This window comes from Centropristis striata, chromosome 21 (genome assembly GCF_030273125.1).
Source record: "Centropristis striata isolate RG_2023a ecotype Rhode Island chromosome 21, C.striata_1.0, whole genome shotgun sequence".
NCBI classification, from domain to species: Eukaryota; Metazoa; Chordata; class Actinopteri; order Perciformes; family Serranidae; genus Centropristis; species Centropristis striata.
This window is the reverse complement of record NC_081537.1, coordinates 6586128-6598999: the sequence shown is the minus strand read 5'-3', so window position 1 is coordinate 6598999 and position 12872 is coordinate 6586128. Positions and strand designations below refer to the sequence as shown.

Below are 12872 nucleotides of genomic sequence, written 5' to 3'. Positions count from 1 at the left end.
AGAAACTTTAAGGGTCAAAAGAAAGAAATGTTCAAAGAAATGTTCCAAATGATCTTAACACAGAATGGATCATTCCCAATGACATCATTGCTTACACTTACCTGAGACAGCAGCCATGTTTGCATTGGGGCCATCCCCTCCTCCTCCTCCCCCTCCCAGCAGCATGGAGGACAGTGGCGGCTGACCCCTCTTCAGTAGCACTTTATGGTCCTGCTGGCAGCGGAATCGCGGCGGCACTTCTCTCGGCATGTAGCGCGGTTGCTGCTGAGGCGCCTGGGCTCCGCCTCCGCTACTTGTACTGCCGTTTCCAGCAGCACTGGGGCCGCCAGCGGTGGAGGAAGAAATGGTGGTGGAGGTGGGTTGTCCGTTGGCCACCGCCAGGCGCTTGGCATTGTTGCCGCCCTGTGACGGGGTGGCAGCACTGCCAGGGCCCAAGGTGGCTGGGGATGGGGAGGCAGAGGGGGTGGGTCCAGGGCTGGGGGAAGCAGAGCTGCTCTGAGTGGCAGGAGACTGGGCAGACGCCGGCTTGGTCAAGTCTGGCACTGCAGCAAGGGCACGGCAGAGAGAGAAATGGAGGCATTAGCTATATTTAACCAAGTACATCTTGCCAAATTTATCAGAAGACTGCACAATTAATTTTCGGTGAATGTAATCACTTCCATATTTTGGTATGAAGCAGATAAGGAAAGAGAAAAATGCTGCATTTAGCCCCCTCTTTGATTTTCAAAACTGAAACATGGAAATGTTGCAAAAGACAATTAAGAACTGAAATGAAAGATCAAATGCCTGAAGAAAGATAGGAGAATTTTGGTGTCAAACACCTGACATTAATATTTAAACATACACACATACATCATTGTGCTCCTTACCTTTGTTTTTTTGTTCTGTGACCTAAAATGATGGAAGAAAAAAAACATTAGTTACTAAATCATTGTTTAAAAAGTATCAAAGTGAAGACACCATGAAGAAGAAACATTTCATTCATTAAAATGTCAAACTTTTACTCTTACGTACAACAACATGTGCAGAGACAACATTGGTTTCACAAGAATGAAAACTGGGATTGAGGTTAGATAGAGAAAACATTTCCTCTGAATCTGGGAGTGTCACGATAATAAACACATAACTCCCATTCAAGATCCCGTGTTGTTGAGACTTGTCATGTCTTAAATAGTATTCTCCGAACACTGACAGACATAATCCAAACATTAATAATGCATGTCTTAATTTGGTTCTTCTTCCCGTTAGTTACATTTCATATTTATAAAACAGTGAAGCATAAAGCTCCTCCTGGGCCAATGAAATCCTTCAGAAATGTGCCAAATGCAAACGTTTGTGTTCAAAGAAAAATGATTTTGTTATCTGTAAAGTCCTTTAAAAGAATGACAAAACAAATATTTGACATTGTGTTAAATACGACCACATGCAATTGGCATCAATTTGATAGCATCTCATGCCACGTAACAATGATGAGTACATATCATCATATGTTCTCATATAGTTAAACCAACAATTGATAGGATATAGGTGTGAATTAAATCTATACAACTGGTAAAAGACAATAGTTGCTTTTCCATCTACAAATTTTGATGCACATTTTGAAGATTTGCATGAGCAAAGCTTGATGGAAACACTAAAAGTGGTGATTTTTTTTTTTAATGTCTGAAAATAGTTAATGTGCTTAACGAGATGGAAAACGCTTTTTTCGAATAAGTTCTGACGTATGACTGATCAGCTGTTTTGCTCTGCTGGTCAAGACGAGCTGACATGAAAGAACAATTATTAGATGCACAATTGAATGTTAGACCTGAATGTTAGACTGAAGACCTGCAACCTCTTTTTTATAATCTTTTATCTCTTGTGCAATCTCTTCTTCTTCTGTTCAATGACGGCAATACATTACACTGCCATCTTCTGACCAAAGTACGTTTATGCAGCTTTGTTTATTTGCTCTTTACCAGTTGATGGAAACATCCCTAATTCACATTTTCTATAATGCGACATTTCAATATTCCATTTGCCTTTTTGGAAATACCACTACTGGCACACTTAAATCTATTCAGTGCCACCAAATATTCGGCTACCGAGTTAAATTAAAGAATGCCAATATTATCCCAACTCATCCCAAAAATTACACAACCCCAAATAAGCAGAAATAGCACTCATATAAACAAGATGAAAGGATTTTCTCAAAGTTCATCAAGCTGCTGTTAAACATGGAGGTGCCACATGTTCATTCAATAATGTGCAGCCCACATGGAGCAGCTTGCAAGTCATTTTGAACATGCTCACCTTCTGAGAGGCTTCCCTTTTCCTTTTGTCGTCTTTTTTCCTTTTCTTGTCTTCCATGAACTACTGCTCCTGTCCTGATACTCCTTTCTTCTAGAGGAAAAATAAGGGTATTCCAAAACTGTAGTTACACCGTCACCATTTTAAAAATCACAGAGTATTTTTTGTATAGGCAGTGGCTTTTGTCTGTTAAGTATAAAAACAGCTCTAAAAATACACTAACCAATAGGTAATGATGACTGCAGCAAGAATCAAGGAAAAAATAAAACGCAACAGTTGCACAGAGGCTCAGGGCCACGTGAGCCTCTATACATGTGTGTAAGTGACAATGGACTGCATGCTTGATTGGATGAATCAGCCATCAGGTGCTAGAGCTAAGAATACTCACGGACATGTGGGCAACAAACAGTAATTATCCCTATCATAGGCATGCAGAATACTGTAAGATGATCAATTTAGATGTGTACAAGAGGCTTGATTTAGTCAGTTAAATCATCTTGTCAGCAGACTGACTGAGTCTGCGTGTGGCTATGGAAACCATAACAAGTAACCAACTGAAGCTTTCAGACCCATGCTTGTGCTTTAACTATTTCTAAGATGGGGTGTGAGCAAATCTTGTGGATTAGGCTATTTAACAGATGTGAGACAAGAAACGCATGCAATACAAGAACACCAAATAATGCAACGTCACTAGAATCCCCAATATAAGAGCACAGAGCAGGCTGACAAAGACAAATTCAACAATAAATACACATTTATTACATACCACACTGTGGCTGAATATTGATAAACTGTAGTGCTATTTTAGGGTTTGATTTTGATGCTGCATATTTATATGCAGAATTATTTTAAAGAAAAACGAACAGGGAAAGGCATTCACTGTTCATTTAACTTAGCTTTAATAATATAAAAGGCTTAGAAATATTGTCACTCTGCTGTAATGCAACAAATGCACACATTAAATACACTTAAATAATAGCTGAAGCAGGATATCTAAACTAACATTACCCTGTTTAAAATCGCAAGCTTATTAACTTAGAAGAGAGCAGCTGTAAATGCAAAACCTATTAAAGTGCTACGCCCTGTAAAGGTCTGTCTTTAGTTGGTTTCATTTTCACACAGTGCCATAACACTTCCAGCAGACAGGATCCCTTGATTCACAGACAACGAACCTGACATCCTCCACTTCCTAAGTGCTTGAAGTGGCCCTCAGTACAACTACATGCATTTGAGCATGAAATCTTAAAAGTGCAGTGTAAAAATGCACAAAATTACTTCTTACAATTAATGTTGGTCTGCTGTTCTTGCACTGATAAAAAAAAGGAATCACAGTAAGTGGTTATTTTTTATTTGCTTCAAACCTTTTGTATTCCTATTTATACTGTTATATATGCATTTGAGCATGAAATATATTAACCCTATAAAGCCTGAACAGTGAAATAATTGCCAGAAAATTCTAAATTTTCAAAACTGGAGTGTTTGTTGAACCGGCTAACATTTTTTTTTAATTCAATATCAATTTTCATATATGAATTTAATTTGGATCATATTTGATACATCAGGTCTTTTTGTGCAATTTGTTGCTCACAATTTGCTTTTCTTGAACTCACATAATCATATAAAACCTAATCTTTTTAACCAAATAAAACTTTGACTTTCCTTTTAACATTTTCCTCAAACATACAAAATATTTTGATATGAAGTTTTCACGCAGCAATGACAGATCTACCAGCGGAACCAGCAAATCATTTTTGTTACATCTGGTATTTTTGTTGCTCGGTTTTTTTTAATCATCAATTCATGTATTCATCAGGTTTTTCAGGGAAAAAAATCACACTGATGATGTAGAGGTCTCAAAAACTTATGTATCAAATATGATACACTTGGCTTTATAGGGTTAAGTTACTGCACTATAAACATATTTAAAATTGCAGTTTCATCATATCTGGTGAAGTGCACGGTCCTATATGTGGCCCTGTGGTAGTGTTGATGAAAAATTGTGGCCCCATTCTGCATTTAAGTTGCCCATCCCTGATCCAGAGGTTAAAGTCGCTTGAACTGAACGGTGCATAAGCAGTACAACTACATGCATTTGAGCATGAAATCTTAAAAGTGCAGTGTAAAAATGCACAAAATTACTTCTTGCAATTAATGTTGGTCTGCTGTTCTTGCACTGATAAAAAAAAAAGGAATCACAGTAAGTGGTTATTTTTTATTTGCTTCAAACCTTTTGTATTCCTATTTATACTGTTATACATGCATTTGAGCATGAAATATATTAAGTTACTGCACTATAAACATATTTAAAATTGCAGTTTCATCATATCTGGTGAAGTACACTGTCCTATATGTGGCCCTGTGGTAGTGTGCATGAAAAATTGTGGCCCCATTCTGCATTTAAGTTGCCCATCCCTGATCCAGAGGTTAAAGTCGCTTAAACTGAACGGTGCATAAGCAGGTTAGCATTAGGGTTAGTATAAATATATGGTCGACGGCTAACATTAAGGAGTGGTTTCTGCTAATACTTAAAATACGCAGACACACAACAGCACCAACACCACCAAGTCAACATTAACGACATCAACCAGCTGTCAACTAACGCACCTTAAGTAAGTAATCTGTTCTGTGTACACAAATGGTGCTTAACAGCAAATACACCGAGCCACATATATCTCCATCTGCTGCAGACACTAATGCTACATCAGAGCTAATGCTAAGTTACCTACTGACAGAAGCTACAAGTAGCCAGGCTAACGCCGTTAGCTTAGCTGTAGCAAGCCCAGTAGAAAAGGCATTTCATTAGCAAATGTGTTGCATTGCATTGTCATTTTTTGCATGCATACAAATGATGAAAACGCTCAGAGATAAAAGGCAGGTTACTCACCTCTGGAATCACATATGAAGAGAAGCTAGCGTGCTAGCTTAGCTTAGCTAAAGTGCTTCAGTGCGATTTTTTTTTTAGCTTTTTGAGGCATTCGTCGAGGCTACAAGAACAGCGACGCCTGAGCGGACAGTCAAGTAAGTAAGTGGCGGAGGATGAAAATACACAAGGAACAAGCTACTGGTTTGTAAATAAGTACTAACGTTGTAATAGTGTAAACCCTAATGTGCAGAAGAATTTAAATTTCAAAGCGCTGTGGAGTCAGTCGGTTGACGGGCGGCCATTTTGTTGCTCAGCATGAAGCGTCTCCAGTGGCAGCTGCTGCGTGAAGCCGCGTGAAGCCCTCTGACTGGCTGCTGCTGCTGCTGCCGGAGGGATGCAGAAAAGACGCATTTTGACCTTCATAAAGTTTTGACAGTCAAACTTTGCACCACTGTTGATGCCTCGTATCACGGAGGTAATTTTTTTGGGGGGGGACACAGGGTACATGTCCCCTGCTCTTTTTTCAAACGGCCGTTTTTGACCCCTGCAGTTTTTACCGTCTAAAAGAGAACCGTCGGGCACTAGGACCAGGCGGAAAACGGTGTCGTGCCAAAAAGTGATTGCCTGCCAGAATCTGATTTCTGGCCGCGGGAGCGCGCACGGCAGCCCGTTGAGCGGTCAGATCTTTACATTATGAAGTTCATGAATGAGATCGAGTCATATTTAGGCAGAAATAACCTTTGAGTAACTGTATCTGGCCTTCAATCAATTTTTGGCAGGTGAAAATGCCTATTTTGTGTTGTAATGGTGCTTTAAAGGGATTCCAAGCTGTCCTGTGAGCTCTAGTGTTTACATTATGAAGCTCATGAATGAGATCGAGTCATATTTAGGCTGAAATAACCTCTCAGTAACTATACTATGCCTTCAATCAGTTTTTGCGAGGTGAAAACTGAAATAGACGTGTCTATCACGTAGTTGCCATGTCTGATTTCGCTACAAACTATACACTTCTTTTGGCCACAGTTGTAATAATTACGCAACAACAAATGTTAAACTTTCGAAGCCACGTGCCTTTGCTATAATTACATTATAATACAGTTGTGTGTATCTGCATATTAAGACCGTTTAATCCAGAGAAAAGCAGACGTGTTTACGCTACCGCTCAACGGGCTGCCGTGCGCGCTCCCGCGGCCAGAAATCAGATTCTGGCAGGCTATCACTTTTTGGCACGACAACGGCCGCTCAAGCTGAAACCTCGGGTTACAAATGTGATTTTATACATCCATACTATTTATACAGTCTATGATCCATACTCATGATAATTGTGAAACTTAAGTTTTTTCCTCTACAACCGTATCATAAAAATTGATGATTGTCACACTGTTCGGATTACCGCATGGGCAAAGTGGTTGTGTGCCCAGGGCCCTAGAGCCAATAAGGGCCTTTGGCCTTCAGATTTTTATTTATTTATTTATTTTTGGTACAATTTAAAAATATATTGGAATGAATGTGGCTTTGAAAATGTAGTATGTTAATAAAGTCAATTAAATGCTTTAGAAATTATAAGATTAAATCAGTAATGTGTGATGACACAATATGCTGGTCGCTGGGGTCAAAGTTGAAAAAAAAAGTGCGTTTTTAAAATGGAGACTTGGGCGCTCAGTGGATCAGCTAAACGAAAACAGAGGGAAGAAAAAGCTGAAACCACACTATGTAACTGGCCGTAGAGGCCAAACTGGTCTGACAGTTGGACTGTGATTACTTTATCAAGGACTTTTCCTCGAAGAAGGCCAGGAAAAAGCCGGTGGTTTAGGTGAGCAGTTTCTAGGAATGTAGCCGGTATCTGAGTACTCGGCACCCGAGTGCGGGGTTCGACCCCCGGTCGGACGGTCGGTCTGAACACATTAGCGCGATTTAGTGCATTTGTTTATTACCATGACAACATGACTCCTCCATGGCACGTGCCTGAATTTGTGTGTGTAAGTGAGTCTGTGTGCGCCGGAAGCGCTGGTTGATAGTTTCGTTTTTAAAAATAGGTGGTTACTTATATTTTAATGAATACTGCAAGGGCTGGCTGTTTGAGATTTCTGTCTAGCCCATAATATATATATAGCCTATATATTGTTCTGTACGTGGCAGGTGGCAAACAAAACAGACCTAAACTGACAATAATGTTGTGTGGTTGTGTGTGCCGGTGTTGTTATGTACGTAATGGAAAGAGCGCCGTTGCACGCGCACATAATGCGTGTGTAGACCATAGACAGGGGCTCGTGGTCATGATAATCCGTCTATGTATGCAACAATATATTTTTGTCAGGTGACGGATAGTAGAGATGCAGAAGGAGATACAGGAGGAGGAGATGGAAGATGGAGGAGGAGAAGCTGGAGGCTAGATGCTTTACAAAAGGTCAAACCAAAAAGGGAACAGTAAACTTAAAAGTAACAATAGAAAACTATAACAACTACTAGAAAACACAGTGAACTGAAAGAGTTTGAGTTTTATTAAAGATACCTGTGTTCTCCCACCTCTGAAATCAAAATTTCATCTGTGCCTTGTATGCTATAAACTCATCCAAATGCATACTTAAATCTGCCACTATTGCCATACAAGTTGTTGCTTTAAGCGCTGTTTATATCTTTCAGTTGACAGCATGGGTCCGAAAAAAAGAGGAGCAAGAAAAAGAAAACCTGAGGAGGAATTGGGAGGAGAAGAGGAGAGAGAGGACACGGAGGAGAAGGAGGCTGAGGAGAGAGGAGACAGGAGGAGGAAGAACCGTGGGAATAAGAAATACATTGGAGCTCATGTTGGCATTCAAGGTAAGACATTCTTCTTAAAAAATATTAAATGGAACATATTATGCTTATTTTCAGGTTTATATATATATATATCAGTAATAGTATTAATAATAATATAATAAGCAGAGGAGAAGGGTAGGAATTTATAAGTGTACACTTCTTCCTACTCCCTTTTGAACATGTATGATTTAATTTAATCTGTTAAGAGAAATTAACAGCTGAGCTGTTGCACGTACAGGTTTGACCTGTTCTCCTTTTCTTTTTCTTTTTTTCTCTTGTTTTCTCTCATTGTATATTTCTTTTCATTTCACCTTCATTTTATCTCATTTTTAGTGTTTTTGTTTGGTATATTCTAATGAGCCTGAATAGCTGGTTGAGTCATGTTTTCTGATCCAGGCAGCCCAAATAAAATAATAATAATAATAATAATAATAATACATTTTATTTATAGAGCGCTTTCCAGGGTACACAAAGACGCTTTACAGTTAAAACAGTTAAAATGCAGTTAAAGATAAAACAAACAATTAAAATCAACAACAAAGTTCACACATTAAAAGCAGTTCTGAACAGGTGAGTTTTGACTGAGTTGTCTTATTTAACAGTTTTTGTGTTGGTAGGCACATAACCACATATCTACACAAGCGTGGAAAAAAGTTTTTTTGTTTTTTTTAATATGTCCCCTTTAAAACACACCCACACACTCTTACAGTTCTTGTGCTCCCTTTTGTCTCCAGGTGGGATCTGGAAAGCGGTGGCATCCTGCACAGAAATGGGTGGCAGCAGCTTCGCCCTGTTCCTGGGCTCCCAGCGCTCATGGAAGAGGCCCGCACTAGACCAGACGGCTGCAGCAAAGTTTCGGGAGCAATGTTCCACTCAGGGCTTTGACCCAGCTCACATCCTGCCCCATGGGTCCTACCTGATGAACTGCGGCTCTCCTAAAGAGGGTTGGTCTGTCCTTTGCCTCCTCACCCTGCCCCCATATTGCATTAGTTATTTTGTCTTTTCGACCGTGTCTCCTCTTCTCTTCTGACGACCTCCTCTGTTTTGTGTCCCATGTTGCTCCCAGATGTGTTTGAGAAGAGCCAGGCGTTGCTGCTGGATGAGCTCAGCCGCTGCAGCCTCCTGGGTCTCAACCTCTACAACTTCCACCCTGGTTCCTCCCTGGGCTCCATCACTACTGAGCAGTGTGTCGAGAAGATAGCAGGAGCCATTAACCACGCTCACCAGCAAACACCTGCTGTGGTTACAGGTACAGGAGATGGACAAGATTACAAAAAATGACCTGAAGCCATGCATGCAGATGGCACTAGGGACGGGGGGGATATGTCCCCCCCAGATTCATAGTGATCCCGATCCGCCCCCCCACTTTCAGTGGTAAAACAGAGGATTAATGTTCTGTTAGTTAGGTTATTTACATTGCAGCACATAGAGAGTCTGGCGGCTAATGGTGCGTTCAAGGTCTACACAAATGTCAGAAATGTCAACATTGTTCCAAGCTCCAAGTTCTGACTTTCAGTCCATAAGGTGTTACGGTAAGAACTTGTTAGACCCGCCTTCAAAATAAAAGCAAACACATGTAGCTTGTAGCTTTCAAAATAAGAGCACATGGATGTGTTAGCAGAGTCCACCACAGTTTGCAAAATTTGCAAAAAGACTGTCAAAATATGACGCCTTAAATAAAACATATAAGAACCCTTATTCTCCATTAAAATATGCAATGATTAAGATGGAATTTAACACTAAATTTAGGCTTTTATGCTCCCGGACACTCAGACTTTGTTTGGGTCCCCCATCATAGTCTCAGAAAATCTGTCAAAATATGACACCTTAAATAAAACAGAACCCTTATTCTCCTTTACAATAATTCATTAAAAATGCAAAGATTAAAATGGAATAGTGACATTAGAATGTGCGAGAGGCACCAAATTTAGGCTTCTAGGGCAAATATTTCTAAAAAAAAAGTCCTGTGGGTAACACTGGTTCTAAAGGCTTGGCAGACTGGGCAGATAAGAAATCACCCAGCAGTATGTTCAGGGTAATGAAAGGAGGAGAGATGTTTTTGGGTCCTTCATTGAGTCAGCTTCAAGTCAGTAAATTTGTTTGGCTGCACTGGGAATTTCATGCACAAACTTCTTTTATTTATGTAAATATGTTGGTTGTTGTTGTTTACACTTCAGTTCATTAAAATGTTTAAATAAAACACATTTTGGTTAAAGCATCTGAACTTATCAGTCGCAGCCAAACCAAGTGCCTAAAAGTGGATTAAGAGGATTATTATTTTATTATTTTACTACCACAAGTCAATTTTCCAAATAATTAGCAGAGCTGAGTTGAACTGATAGCGTCTTTTTTTTCTTCTATGCCTCTGATGTGGTCAGTGCTGGAGAACATGAGCGGTCAGGGCAGCACGGTGGGCGGAAAGTTCTCAGAGCTGAAGAGCATCATAGACAGAGTGAGAGACCAGAGCAGAGTGGGAGTGTGTCTGGATACCTGCCATGCCTTCGCTGCAGGTGAGTAAACCTCCAGGTTAATCAACAGCTAGTCAAACATCTCTTTCATTGTTTATGCAAACTCTAAATAAAATTGCCATTACAGCTGCTGTTTGTGTTTGTGTTCGTGTTGTTCCTTGTCTCTGTAGGATACGACGTGGCTGCAGAAGGAGGAGTGAAGGCCACACTAGATGAGTTTGACCAGGAGGTGGGGCTCCACTACCTCAGAGCCATCCACCTCAACGACTCCAAAGGTACAGTCAGGACTTGTGTTGCAAATGGTCAGACAGTTAATCTACTTTTAATTTTACTTGTACTATTTCTTTTAAATTGATGTTTGGCAAATTAATTAATTATGTCTGCTTATGATTTGGTAAAATGTCTGTTTCTGTCTGCATATAACATAGTAAATACAGCCTGAGCAGATAAAACCTATTCTCACTCTCTTTCTCATGGAAAGTTTCTACCTTGAGTGGTCAATAAGAGAGAGAGAGACAGACAGAGACATTTCTTTTAAAATGAATAATAGAATTATAATAATTTATTGTAAATATTGCTTTCCTTACTGTTATCTTTTTTTCTGATGCTTGCTTTGGCAATATATACAGTGTTACGTCATGCCAATAAAGCCAATTGAATTGAATTGACAGAGAGTACTTGATTCATCCCCGAAGGGAAATTCAGTTGTCACAGCAGTCCGGTATTTAAGTACAATGAAATACAATAGAATAAAATACTGAGGTAGACTAGACAGTATAGTATATAATATAATAATAATAATAATATGATAAAATATAAAATAATAATAATAAGGCCAGTATAATAATAATAGTAGTATATCACACTATATAGTAATAATAGTAATGGCAGCAACAGTGTATATATATATATATATATATATATAATATTGATAATAATAATAACATAGCAATGTGTCATATATTTAGCCTGTGCCGTGTCTTACATAAATGGAGTGCAAAATGTGTGACTTTCATTAATTCAGCTCTGCTTTGTTCCTTCTCTTCCTCTTTTCTCTCTCTCTCGCAGGTAAACTTGGCTGCCACCTTGATCGCCATGAAGATATCGGTAAAGGTCACATTGGACTCTCTGCTTTCCGAGACATCGTCAATGAGCCCAGACTGGACAACATCCCGCTGATACTGGAGACGCCTGGACGGTGAGATACCTGCAGAAACCAGAGCTCTGTTAGTGTACAATGGATAGATGTGCTCCTTACATTGGACAACACACCTTTATTAATTTACACAATGGGAATCTAATGGAGGAGAGTGCTAATTTTAACCATAGACCAGGGATGGGCAACTTAAATGCTGGAGAGGACCACAACTTTTCATGGACACTACCACAGGGCCACATATAGGACCGTGCACTTAACCAGATATGATGAAACTGCAATTTTAAATATGTTTACAGTGCAGTAACTTAACATATTTCATGCTCAAATGCATGTATAACAGTATAAACAGGAATACAAAAGATTTGAAGCAAATAACAAATAACCACTTACTGTCATTTATTTTATTTTTCAGTGCAAGAACAGCAGGCCAACATTAATGCAAGAAGTAATTTTGTGCATTTTTACACTGCACTTTTAAGATTTGATGCTCAAATGCATGTAGTTGTACTGAGGGCCACTTCAAGTGAGGGTGCGGGCCGTATGTGGCCCCCGGACCTCCAGTTGCCCATCCGGTCAGCGAGATATGCCCTAGACCAGGGGTCTGCAACCTTTACAAACAAAAGAGACATTGTTGGCCAAAAAAGAGAAAAAATGTCGAAATGGAGCCGAAAACCTTATTTTGAGCCTTACAATGAAGATAAAATAACCTACTCAGTCTAAATTAGCCTATCAACATTACTAATAGGACATAATGAGAATCATCAATATGATCATATCAATTATGATTTCATAACAAATATCTCAGGAGATTTGGAATTTTAAGCTCGCCTAGCTAGAAAAACTCAAAACTAGACTTGAAATTGACAAAATATAGATGTTAAGGTGCTGGACCCTAGACTTTCATAAGTGTTGAAAGCTCTGACACACACACACACACACACACACACATAGACACTTCTTGCTTTTATAGATAGATGGCTTAAGGCACTTGGGGTTTGCTTCCCTGCTCAGACCAGGAGGTTGCCGCCAGATTATAACACCACTGTTTTTTCCCCACAGGCCAGGATTTGAGTATGCTGAGCAGATTGACCTTCTCTACTCCCTCTGTGAGAAAAAATAGTGAGCACTGATGAAACTGATGTATTGACACTGTTAAACTGAGCCCTGTTTAACCACTGCTCGCACATCTGTGAAGAGAACTGAAGTGTTTCGATGGTGGAGCCTGTTGTTCTTATACACACTTAAAACTTGTTTTGTTGTTTATTAACGTGTGAACTGTTCCAAACATGAGTTGAAT

At 39.5% G+C, this 12872-nt stretch overlaps 2 protein-coding genes across 5 annotated transcripts in view; one reads left to right on the top strand and one right to left on the bottom strand.

Annotated features, from left to right (window-relative positions):
• tnrc6ba (trinucleotide repeat containing adaptor 6Ba) overlaps window positions 1–5689 on the bottom strand; it is a 25557-nt gene extending 19868 nt beyond the window's left edge. The window contains exons 1-4 of one of the 2 annotated variants that reach the window (XM_059324286.1): window positions 5174–5689; window positions 2293–2382; window positions 870–891; window positions 102–542 (exon numbers count right to left, since the gene is read on the bottom strand). In XM_059324286.1, the coding sequence (XP_059180269.1) occupies window positions 102–542; window positions 870–891; window positions 2293–2349 (520 nt within the window). In that variant the 5' untranslated portion in view covers window positions 2350–2382; window positions 5174–5689. The remainder of the gene's footprint in view (window positions 1–101; window positions 543–869; window positions 892–2292; window positions 2383–5173) is intronic. The other variant, XM_059324287.1, reaches the window with a different exon arrangement.
• Window positions 4449–12872, top strand: si:ch211-141o9.10 (probable endonuclease 4). 3 transcript variants are annotated; one of them, XM_059324290.1, is made up of 8 exons: window positions 4449–4898; window positions 7796–7969; window positions 8683–8892; window positions 9015–9197; window positions 10327–10458; window positions 10587–10691; window positions 11485–11614; window positions 12635–12872. In XM_059324290.1, the coding sequence occupies exons 2-8, from the start codon at window positions 7804–7806 to the stop codon at window positions 12693–12695; spliced, it is 987 nt and encodes a 328-aa protein (XP_059180273.1). In that variant the 5' UTR covers window positions 4449–4898; window positions 7796–7803; the 3' UTR covers window positions 12696–12872. The 3 variants fall into 3 exon arrangements, with proteins under 3 accessions (XP_059180273.1, XP_059180274.1, XP_059180275.1); XM_059324291.1 differs by lacking the exon at window positions 4449–4898 and adding an exon at window positions 5553–5627; XM_059324292.1 differs by lacking the exon at window positions 4449–4898 and adding an exon at window positions 6788–6965.